The sequence below is a fragment of the Thalassophryne amazonica genome, chromosome 19 (assembly GCF_902500255.1).
Source record: "Thalassophryne amazonica chromosome 19, fThaAma1.1, whole genome shotgun sequence".
NCBI classification, from domain to species: domain Eukaryota; kingdom Metazoa; phylum Chordata; class Actinopteri; order Batrachoidiformes; family Batrachoididae; genus Thalassophryne; species Thalassophryne amazonica.
The window spans coordinates 561,936-574,660 of NC_047121.1; the positions used below are offsets into that span (position 1 = coordinate 561,936).

A 12,725-nucleotide genomic window follows, 5' to 3' on the forward strand; every position below is an offset into this window, starting at 1 on the left:
TCAATGTTGTTGCAGTCCAGTTGGATCCCTATGGACTCCAGAAAAGCAGCAACTTGCTCCTCCGTGGATTGGACGTCCAGCTTGTCAGGCTCAGCAGTGCTGCTCACTGCCCAAGCATACGTGCGGGGTTTTATCCGGAGTCCTGTGATGATCACGTCAGTTATCCAGGTGTACTGCTCCGGCTCTGCAACCCTGCTCTCCAAAAAGACGATCCACTTCTCTTTCTCTGCATTCTGGATGCGGAGCAATTTCACCTCCTCGACCAACTCCAGGATACCTTCCTGCTGCAGCTTGACAGCAGAAATTTCCTCTGCAAAAAAGTCAAGCAACCTTTTAATGTTCTCGACTTCCTCAGCTGTGGGGCTTTCTTTAGTCCCATGGAGCCAGATGTTATTGACAGTCAGCTAAAGATGTTAGCATGAGCTAACCCTTTCCTCCCATCACTGACATTTCCACAAAGCCGTGCTGCTTTCGAACTTACTTCATCAAAGTGTCTCCACTGTACAGTCCCATCAGAAAAAAACAGCAAAAGAGCATATTACAATGTTTATGTGATATTCCGGCACCATTGTCCAGCAACAAACTTTCCTAACAGGAAACAGGAAGTCAGGAAAAAGAAGGCCAACTCTGTTGCTGTGGAAAAGGTGGACATACATCCTATGAATGCTGTTTTAAGAGTGCACAATGCCGCTCATTTAAATATGACCACGATCAGTGTGCTTGTTACAACAGACAGACAGAAAGGATGCAAACTCCACTGGGCAAGAAGGGCATGACCAGGCTGAAAAGTAATCATCTGAAACCAGAGACCAAAAGCCCGCCAGAGAAGCAGCAGGAGCATGAAAGGAGAAGTCTTCTGAGAAGAGGTGGTGACTGCAGAAAGGAGTGGTTTCACCACAAAAGGCCACACCCAGCAGAAGGCATGGCTGCAGACCATGCAACGCCATGGCATAAGCAACTGCACAATGGCACTGGCACAGGGTGCCACAGTGACAATTGAAGTCATCCAATGCACCAAAAGCCAAGGGTAGAATGAATTCAGATTCAAAGGGTAAAACCAAAGAAGGTAGCTTAAAAGGTCAGAAACTCAAGATGGAGTTGGACACTGGTGCTTCAGTATCAGTTATTTCTGAAAAACTGTATAACCGCAGATTTTCAAGGTTTGAACTTGTACCATCTAACTGTGAGTTGAAAACATATAATGGTCGGCCAAGAGGGTTCTGCACCATTTGCTCCTCTTGTACAACCTCAATTCCAATGAAGTTGGGACGTTGTGTAAAATGTAAATAAAATCAGAATACAATGATTTGCAAATGCTCTTCAACCTATATTCAATTGAATACACCACAAAAACAAGATATTTAATGTTCAAACTGATAAACTTTATTGTTTTTGTGCAAATATTTACTCATTCTGAAATGGATGCCTGCAACATGTTTCAAAAAAGTTGGGACAGTGGCAACAAAAGACTGGAAAAGTTGATAAATGCTAAAAGAACACCTGTTTGGAACATTCCACAGGTGAACAGGTTAATTGGAAACAGGTGAGTGTCATGATTGGGTATTAAAGGAGCATCCCCAAAAGGCTCAACCGTTTACCATCAAAAATGGGGTGAGGATCACCACTTTGTGAACAAGTGCGTGAAAAAATTGTCCAACAGTTTAAGAACAATGTTTCTCAACGTTCAGTTGCAAGGAATTTAGGGATTCCATCATCTACAGTCCATAATATAATCAGAAGATTCAGAGAATCTGGAGAACTTTCTACACGTAAGTGGCAAAGCTGAAAACCAAAACTGAATGCCCATGACCTTTGATCCCTCATGCTGCACTGCATTAAAAACCGACATCATTGTGTAAAGGCTCTTACCACGTGGGCTCAGGAACACTTCAGAAAACCATTGTCAGTTAACACAGTTTGTCACTACATCTACAAGTGCAAGTTAAAACTCTACCATGCAAAGTGAAAGCCAAACATCAACAACATCCAGAAACGCAGCCCCCTTCTCTGGGCCCGAGCTCATTTGAAATGGACAGACGCAAAGTGGAAAAGTGTGCTGTGGTCTGATGAGTCCACATTTCACATTCTTTTTGGAAATCATGGACGTTGTGTCCTCGAGACAAAAGAGGAAAAAGACCATCCAGATTGTTACCAGCGCAAAGTTCAAAAGCCAGCATCTGTGACTGTATGGGGGTGTGTTAGTGCCCATGGCATAGACAACTTACACATCTGTGATGGTATGGGGGTGTGTTAGTGCCCATGGCATGGACAACTTACACACAGACATTAACTCTTTTAAAACTGATTGGCCACTTGAATTTTCAATAGGCAGCCAGTTAGTGGTCAATTGAAGAATTACACAGGGGTCAAAATCAGGGGTGGGCAACTTGTTCCAGAAAGGGCCAAGAGGGAGCAGGTTTTCTTTGCAGCCACTGACTCCACCAGGTGATTTCACAGTGAAATCACCTGGTGGAGTCAGTGGCTGCAAAGAAAACCTGCTCCCTCTTGGCCCTTTCTGGAACAAGTTGCCCACCCCTGGCCTAAATTAAAAGATGCTCCAATCATATAGAAAACTACACCACATTATTTGCCTGATCATAAAGATTCCAAAAAAGGTATAGTTTGGACAATCTGTGACTGAATGTTATGGAGTTATGAGGTAAAAGCAGCAAGAATGGTGACAAAGGTCAGTTTCAGTTTGTACAGGGGTCAAAAGTTAAAGTTGCTCCATTAATTTTGCTCCAGCTGTATTTGTGCTGAATTTGATGCTTGTATCACCATTTGAAGGATTGTTTCAGTTATCTGCTGCACTAATAAGCCAACAGAGCATGAACCAGCTGCTGTCTGTTAGCTTAAACATGTGTATATAAGGCAACCCGAATTAAAGGAGAAATGCTGCTTTTAACAACCTGGACCTCATTTCTGGCATGAAATACGGCCGTCTACTCACCAATATAAGTTTGGTGTGATTAGAAGTCCATAGTTCAAACGACATGTTCAGTTCAAATCTGGGGCAAACATTTTTCTTCTTCTACTAAGGTGGATTAGAACTTTTTGTGGTACACAGCACCAACTACTTGACAGGAAGAACCTAGCAATCAATGTGACTCACTGATTTGAAAATGCAGCTCTTTCAACCAGACGTGTGGTGCTGTGACATGTCAATCATCTGTGTCCAATCAGATTTCAGGGGAGTCCAGTGAAATCCCGGCCTCCATTCTAGCTCCACCCATGCCAGGAAGTGTTTGACATTTGAACATTTCCTGTTTCACTGTGACTGATAAATTGGCACTTCCTGTTTGAGTGTGAGCTTGCCACTGAGTTCCCACGAGATTTCATGGGATCTCGTCTGTCAATCCAGGAAGTGTTTGACATTTGAACATTTCCTGTTTTACTGTGGATTTAAAAATTGGTACTTCCTGTTTAGGATGCCCTGTACCATGAGTGAGCTTCACGCCGCTGCGCAATGCTTCACTCATATTATCCATCCATTTTATATACCTGTTTACTCCAATTAAGAGTCACGGTGGGGGTTGGCATGTATGGCCAGAAGACTTTGTCCAGTCATGTGTTTTCATGAAAACAAATAACTCAGTATCTCATTTTCAAATGATTTCCATCTTGTTGGCAGTCTGCAGATTCCATGTACCTAAAAAAAAAAAAAAGACTGGGTTATAAGACTGGGTTATTGTTTGTTTGTTTCTGTATTCAGGTCAAAACATAATTTTGCATAAAAACCAGTCCAGAGCTTGCCTCTCACCAGAGCTCCATCCTGGACCTGTTTGGACCCCTAAAGTCTGTCGCAGACCCCCCGCCAACTTTCAGCATTGTCATTCTCATGCCTGTAATTATCATGCATTTGGAGAATTTGAAATCAGAATTAATAAAATACTAGTGTTTCTGTATTTTTAATTAAAATATTAAAACTGCTACGTACAGATCATCCAGAAAGTATTCACAGCCCTTCACTTTTTTCACATTTTGTTATGTTACAGCTTTATTCCAAAATAGATTAAATTATTTTTTTCCTCAAAATTCTACACACAATACCCAATAATGACAAAGTGAAAAAAGTTTTTTTTTTAGATTTCTTTCAAATTTTTGAAAAAACAAACAAACAACAGCAACAACAAAAAAAGAAATCACATGTATTTGCAGTCTTTGCCATGAAGCTTAAAATTTAGGTGCCTCCCGTTTCCACTGATCCTCCTTAAGATGTTTCTACAGCTTAATTGGAGTCCACCTGGGGTAAATTCAGTTGATTGGACACAATTTAGAAAGAAACACACCTGTCTACATATAAGGTCCCACAGCTGACAGTCAGAGCACAAACCAAGCATGAAGTCAAAGGAATTGTCTGTAGACCTCAGAGACAGGATTGTCTGGAGGCACAAATCTGGTGAAGGGCACAGAAACATTTCTACTGCTTTGAAGGTCCCAATGAGCACAGTGGCCTCCATCATCTGTAAATGGAAGAAGTTCAGATCCATCAGGACTCTTCCTAGAGCTGGCCGCCCGTCTAAACTGAGCAATCGGGAGAGAAGGGCCTTAGTCAGGGAGGTGACCAAGAACCTGATGGTTACTCTGTCAGAGCTCCAGCATTCCTCTGTGGAGAGAGGAGAACCTTCCAGAAGGACAACCATCTCTGCAGCAATCCACCAATCAGGCCTGTATGGTAGAGTGACCAGACGGAAGCCACTCCTTAGTGAAAGGCACATGGCAGCCCACCTGGAGTTTGACAAAAGGCACCTGAAGGACTCTCAGACCAGGAGAAACAAAATTCTCTGGTCTGATGAGACAAAGATTGAACTCTTTGGCATTATTTTTTTGAAGAAACCAGGCACCATCCCTACAGTGAGGCATGGTGGTGGAAACATCATGCTGTTGAGATGTTTTCAGCAGCAGGAACTGGGAGACTAGTCAGGATTGAGGGAAAGATGAATGCAGCAACGTACAGAGACATCCTGGATGAAAACCTGCTCCAGAGTGCTCTTGACCTCAGACTGGGGTGACGGTTCATCTTTCATAGGACAATGACCCTAAGCACACAGCCACGATATCAAAGGTGTGGTTTCAGGACAACTCTGTGAATGTCCTTGAGTGGTCCAGTCAGAGCCCAGACCTGGCACCGGCGCTCCCCATCCAACCTGATGGAGCTTGAGAGGTGCTGTAAAGAGGAATGGGCTAAACTTCTCAAAAGATAGGTGCAACAAGCTTTTGGCATCATATTCAAGAAGACTTGAGGCTGGAATTGCTGCCAAAGGTGCATCAACAAAGTATTGAGCAAAGACTGTGAATACTTATGGACATGTGATTTCTTATTTTTTTTTATTTTTTAATAAATTTGCAAAAAATTAAGAAACAACTTTTTATGTTGTTATTATGGGGTGTTGTGAGTAGAATTTTGTGGGGAATTTTTTCTTCTCCATTTTGGAATAAGGCTGTAACATAATAAAATGTGAAAAAGTGAAGCTCTGTGAATACTTTGCAGATGCTCTGTAAAGCTGATGCTCTTAAAGTTCAGATCAATGGACTCAGGATATGTGCTGTTCCTGAGGGAATGCATTTAAAAATTCAATGAGCTCAGTCCTTCTCTGCGCCTTGCATCTGTTACGTGTGTGATGTGGAGGAGAGAGAGACGGCCGACTACATTTGAGCATTTTATCTTCCATGCAAACTACTCTTTTTCAGAGGCACCACACTGTGTCTGATTTGGACAGTCTCTGTAGTTGCACTATAAAAGTGTTGTACTGCCTCCTGCTTTACCCCAAAGCTTTGAAAGAGTGTCCGCTGAGCTTTACTGATGATGTTTAATATTTGAAAACATCACAGTTCTTGAATGTTCAATTATTTATGACCAGTGAGGAGATGACCATCTGATGACCATCTGATTCCATCAGCAATCAATAATCATTTCCTTATTTATCATCATTTAACAGCAGGTTATTGGCCACACGCCACTCCACAAGGGCCCCACCTCAGCTTGAAAAGCATATGAAGAGTAAAACCTTCCACAGTCTTCAGAGGTATTTCAGCTCAAACACGTTTTAACCATTTTTATTTTCTGTCTTGTCCAGAATTGACCACTATCAGCAGAGACTGCAGGCTCTCCACTTCAAAAAGACGTTTGCTGAAAGAGTTGCTGACATCAAACCTAAAATCGAAGGTATGACCTCCAGTGTTTATTATTCCATCAGCCGTAAGATCAGTGTGCACATGGTAATGTGGAAATGTGCTGGATTTTCACCAAATTTGAACTGGACATCCAAATGAGTGCACCTTGGACAAGTTCCAAATAGAGTGACCAGGTTTACCCAGATCCCCTGAGTCTCAGGGGATCTGGGTAATTGGGGGAATTGGGGGAACTCGGGGCCTGAGTTCTCCCAATTCATGGAACAGCAAATTGATCATTGTAATTTATTATCCCCCAGAAGCCGTAAAGTTATTTATTTTTTTTATCAGTATCAGCAGGTTTTTTATTTCCATAACATAAGCAATCATCCACAAAACACATCAACATTTCATTTAGAAACCCTGCAGTTCAAAAGTTGGGAAGCATAACTGCCAGTATTCTTTTAATGTATCTAAAGATGCAGCAGTTCTTCAGATGCGTCTTTTCAGAGACTATGTGGTTGACATGAACTGTGGAAAGTGTGGAGTTTTCAGTCCAGTTGCCATCCTGATGTCTTCTCTTTGGGAGACAACCTTTTAGGACATGGAAACAAAGCATCTTTTACAGGTTGAAGATGCTGTGTTTCTATCTGATACTTCCAGCTCTGTCAGTTCCTTTGTTGCTGTCCTGAACTTCTGTTGGAGCTTTGGTACAGAACGTCATAAATTCCTGGGCATTAATTTGGTCCACCTTCCTCAGTGGTGTAATGTCTGTGTGGACCCAGTCTTCTTTTTTTGGTGTATATATAACAGAATGTACAGTCACTGGTGGTTCCATGAACCCCCACGCTGCCCAAAACCATATACAAGTAAATACACACCTGTCTATAACTGCGTTTTTGACTGTGGTGTCATCACGTGACTTTATATGAAGTCATTCATACCAATCAATCACAGATATTGTGCTGACCCATGCCTTCTTTAGATCATCCATCTTGGCTTCTTGGCTTTTTCAGACCATGTTTTCTGTGACCTTTGACCAAACTACCCCTGAATCTAATCACCTCTAGATATCTGTCCAAGTAATATTCCCACTAAGTTTGAAGGAAATCTGTCTGACCTTTCCCAGGATATCTAATCCAGATTCACTTAAGTGAAAATAACTCACTGTCACTGCTTCGCCAGTGTGCAGGGGAAAAAAATCCACCTTGTTCTTATTATTTTTAAATGACTTTAGAAAATTAAAGTCATTCGGACTGACATTTTGTTGATAGGGTGGAACATGTCTGTTTGAAGGTTTTTAGTCCAGCTTGTCCAAACTTGTGTCTGTACGTGCAGGCGCTCACATGGGTTCTGCTCTTTCTACTTTCAGCTGTGTGCTCTGCATCCAGGGAGGTGGTGAGCAGTGACTCCTTGCGTCAGCTTTTGGAAGTTGTTCTGGCTTTTGGGAACTACATGAACAAAGGCCAGCGAGGGAACGCTTATGGATTCAAAGTGTCCAGTCTTAACAAGCTGGCCGACACCAAGTCCAGCACCGACAAGTACAGTTAACAGACAGATCCTTCTCCATCTTCTGCAGGGTTCCAACATTCTGCATTGATTTCTGGGTTTGAACATTTGTGTTATAGAAACATTACGCTGCTCCACTACATCATCACCACACTGGAGAAGAAATATCCAAAGGTGTTGACCTTCAGTCAAGAGCTAGAGAGTGTGCCTGAAGCTGCCAAAGTCAAGTAAGAACACACACACACACACACACACACACACACACACACACACACGCGCGCGGTGTCTCAGTGGATAGCACTGTTTCATCATGAGAAGGCCATGGGTTCTCTTCCCGCCTGATCCTTTCTGTGTGTAGTTTACATGTTCTCCCCGTGTTCACGAGGGTTCCTTCCAGACGTTTTGGCTCCGCCCACTTCTACAAACATGCAGGATTCGTGATCTGGTGACTCTAAACTGATGATAATGTGCATGTGTCTGTCTGTGTTTGTGATCCTGTCACAGACCATCGTCCTGTCCACAGTGAACCCTGACTCTGGCCCTATGACTCCCCCCCCCCCCCCCCGTGACCCATAATTGGATTAACAAGTATTTATGTTTTCCTTGTAAAGACAACAAAGTTTGAATATGTTACTGACTCATTCAAAGGCAGCATTAAAATAAAGCTATCAAATCTGACACGGCTCCTTTAGCAAGTCAAGTGTCCCTGAACGGCAACCACGCAGGTGGACAACTGTTCCACTTCATTTCCTTTGCCAGCTTTCATTTTTATAAAGATAAAACCTTTACTGATCCCTTAAGCAAGGTCCCTCAGGAAAATTGAGGATCCATTTTCAGCACAGCACAGTTAAGAACTATACCAGTAGAAAACTAGAGCGCCACACTTATAGAGCACAAACTTTTGCCAACACTAGTTTCTAATTACACAAATGATTACCTTGGAAAAAATTTCAATGTGGAAGTCCTGTTAGACGTGACTTTTCGTAAGTTACAACGTAATGTACAAATAATGAATGTTTATGAGTTCAATGGTATGAATATTTCATGAGGTGAAAGCTGGAACAAACCATTCAACGAGATGAGCCAAATAATATTTAATTTGGCTCATCTCGTTGAATTCGTTGAGTTCCATTGAAAGGATGTAAAAACATTCATTATTTGTTTTATATAACGGCTAAAATAGATTCTTGACTTTTGATGTTTTATTAATTTATAAACAACAGAAAAGGGACTTACATTTTGGTGTTCCACTGCTGCTGAAGTCCAAATTGTGACGTGTAGTCCATTGATGCTGTGCACTGACTTCAGATTTCAATTAAAAAAAAGACTTTGTGTAGTCCCTCAGTCCAGCCAAAAATCACGTCAGCTTTTCATCTGAACAGCTCTTCATGCATCCAGACGGCTTACAGCGGAGTGGATTTTGTGTGTGTGTGTGTGGGTGTGGGTGGGTGTGGGTGTGCGTGTCTGTGTCTGTGTTAGTTACAAGAATTAGCACCATCAGTTAGCTCAATCAAATCACTGTCTCGCGTGTGTCGTTGTCTCACGCACATGTGTACTACTACTAAAAAAAAAGACTGTGTACATCCTCAGTGTGTGTGTGTGTGTGTGTGTGTGTGTGTGAGTGTGAAGAGTGCAATGGTACCAAATGTACGTAACCAAATTTGCACTCTAAATGGAACCAAACTGCACTCTAAAAGCAATGCAACACAAATGGGATGAATAATCCATGTCATGTGACCAGGGTCGGACTGGGAACAAATTTTGGCCCTGGCATTTTTCCTCTGGACCAGCCCACTATTGGCCCGACGAATCCACCCCCAAACACGCACACCCACCCGTCCATACTGAACCCCCAATGAACAAATACTATACACCTAAACACCATGAACACACACCTAAACACACACTTTCACTGTCATTTCACCTTGATCATAGTACAAAACGTGGACCCGGCACCACGAGGGGGCGTCCTGATAACATTAAAGGCAATTACATATTTTGACGATTACAAGTTTAAATGACTATATATATATATATATATATATATATATATATATATATAACACATCATGAGGTTTATGTGACAGAAATCCTACTTTACAATCACACTGCAGTCATTGTTAAATTATTTCCTTTTGCATTTATAATAAACATTTGTATTTATTTAGTGTTTGTTTTTCTGGTTGAAATAAGATATAAATAATCTACCAGACTTCAAAAAATATACAAGTTTCCATGTTATTTTATTTGTCTAAAATAAATGTCTGAGGTTCCTTATGTTAAACAAGAAATTATCTAATCTGAAATAACAGGTGGTTTTAATACAGATGAAAGGTTTCTAAAGAACCATTTATTGATTTATTTACCTGTTTTAATTACAAGTGTTCTAAACTTTTTTAACAGTAATCAGAAATTTTGAGGTAGCAACAACAAAAAAAATTTTCCAATGATTTTTCTTCAGAAAACTGCTCTCTAAATGAGCAGTCCTGTCACACGTTAATGTTTTGTACAGATCAGTGGTTTCTGCACCAATCAGATTGGTCTGATCCATTTTGTAGAGATCAGTGGTTTCTGCCACGAGTCTTCCGTGTTTTGGCCCGACGCGTTGTTCCTATTGTACAATGCGAAGGTACGTCACAGCTCAGCGTGTCGAAAGTTGGCGCACCTCATCTCGACAGAACACCGGCTCTGTGGTATGCAGGAGATCACTTGACCAAGGGTCTATACGTTCAAATAATAATTTAAAAAAATACTGTCATCACTCTTCACTCTTGGTCACTCTCTTACAACGGTGCAGCGTAAATACACGAGCTTTACAGGAGCGCACGTCTCCTCCGGTGCGCACTTTTTTTGTGTGGGGGGGGTGATGATAAACTCATCGCCCCCTTAATATTTTTTTTTTCTGGCACCGGGTCTGACAAAACGGAAGCAAAAGCAGCACACAAGCGGAAAAAAAGTTTTTGTGTCTCCAAAGTGTGTGTGTGAGTGAGAAAGAGAGAGAGAGAGGTAATGTGTAACCACTGCTAGGATTCTATGGGACGGCCGGCCCATGCACGTCTAAACATGCAGCGGCCCACCGGGCAAATGCCCAAAATCACAGATTACCAGTCCGAGCCTGCATGTGACATACAAAGCACCAATCAAATGACAAGGATCCACTCTGGCTTTATATATATATATACGAGGTCTATTAGAAAAGAAACCGACCTTTTTATTTTTTTTCAAAAACTATATGGATTTGAATCACGTGTGATTGCGTCAAGGTTGAACCCTTGTGCGCATGCGTGAGTTTTTTCACGCCTGCCGGTTGCGTCATTCGCCTGTGGGCAGGCTTTGAGTGAGCACTGGTCCACCCCCCTTGTCGGAATTCCTTTGTCTGACTTCCTGAGAGACTGGCGCTTTGCTTGATCAAAATTTTTTCAGAAACTGTAAGGCACATCCAAGTGGACACCATTTGAGAAATTCAGATGGTTTTCGGTGAAAATTTTAACGGCTGATGAGAGATTAAGGAGTGTTACTATCGCTTTAAGGATGTCCCACAGCGCCGCACCCCGAGCCACCGTCGTCAGCCTGTTTAGAGCTGAAAACTTCCAAATTTAAGCCTCTGTTGACCCAGGACATCATGAGAGAACAGAGAAGTTTCAGAAGAGGTTGGGATCAGCAGTTTATCCGGACATTCCACTGTTAAAGGAGATTTTGTAATGAAAGATGTGTGGACGGATTCGCGCGTCAGCACCCAGCCGCTCATCGTGCGACACCACAGCAAAACACCTCCAAAGCATTACAGGACAAGTTTGAACATGCCCAGCTGTTAAACAATTTCTCGGATACTCACTCGACTGAAAGCCATCGAAAACCACCTGAATCTTACGAATGGTTATCAACACGGAGGTGTTGATAACTTTAAGTTTTGACTTAAAAATGTCCATGGACTCCGACTGCCTCATGGTTGCAGGAAGACCGTTCCACAGGGTGGGTGCATGATGAGAAAAAGCTCTTTGACCCGCTGACTTCTTCTTAACCCTGAGAACACAGAGAAGTCCCGCATCCTGCAACTGCAAAGCCCCGGCCGGCATGTAAGGTTACACCAGATCAGCCAGATAAGATGGTGCCAGTCCATGATCAACTTTATAAGTCAATAACAAAACCTTAAAATCTGCTCTCACAGAGACAGGGAGCCAGTGTAAAGATGCCAAAATGGGTGTGATATGTTCAGATCTTCTGCTACGTGTCAAAAGTCTGGCGGCAGCATTCTGAACCAGCTGAAGACCCCTAATGCTGGACTGTGGTAACCCTGAAAATAGAACATAACAATAATCCAGTCTAGAAAAACAAAAGCATGAATCAGGGTCTCAGCATCAGCCATAGACAGGATGGGGCGGATCCTCGCTATATTTCGCAGTTGGAAAAAAGCAGTCCTAGTAACATCCCTGATGTGGAGGTGACAGTGATTTGGTCAGTCATTCAGTGGAGGGAGTGCCAAGATGGCACCGTTGTGTCTGGCTGCTCGTCTGCTGCTCTCCAGTCTGTTTGTTATTTTATTGTTTTTAACTTATGCTGTTTTTGAATCAGAGTCACTGTATGATCGCCAAATGCTGCTGGATCTCCAGCCCCTGTTTTGGGGTGCGGTGCGGTTATTGGAGGGTGGACAGAAGTTTCCGCCCCCATTTTTATCGGACGTTCTGGCTTTTTTTGTGCCAGGCTCCTGCGCTGCCTTTGGGCCGAAAGCGCAGTCGTCACCGCGGGAGACGAAGTGGCCAGCTGGTGAAGCTGAAGCTCTGTTTGGCTTGCTGTTTGGCATCTGGATGAGCTGTGCACAGAATTCTGGTGGGATTTGTCCTGCCCTGGGCCTTGTGGATCCAGTCAAAGCCTGTGTGGTGCCACTGGTTGGCTCTGAGGACTGTCGGCCCGGCCATCCACGTCTTTGCCGGATTGATGTGCACCAGCGGCGCTCTTGGAACCTGGGCTTGCTTTGCCGGGTTACAAACACTCAGTCTGTCATCCCCACTGAGGTCCTTACCCTGGGTCTCATTAACATCAGATCACTGTCCTCAAAATCTTTGTTGATTAATGATCTAATCATGGATCCTCATTTAGATATGATT

General features: G+C 42.7%; 1 protein-coding gene across 2 annotated transcripts in view; it reads left to right on the plus strand.

The window, feature by feature from the left end:
- daam1a (dishevelled associated activator of morphogenesis 1a) overlaps positions 1–12,725 on the plus strand; it is a 275,436-nt gene that overhangs the window by 225,379 nt on the left and 37,332 nt on the right. For both annotated transcript variants that reach the window (XM_034159463.1, XM_034159462.1), the window contains exons 20-22: positions 6,078–6,166; positions 7,484–7,652; positions 7,740–7,847. In XM_034159463.1, the coding sequence (XP_034015354.1) occupies positions 6,078–6,166; positions 7,484–7,652; positions 7,740–7,847 (366 nt within the window). The remainder of the gene's footprint in view (positions 1–6,077; positions 6,167–7,483; positions 7,653–7,739; positions 7,848–12,725) is intronic.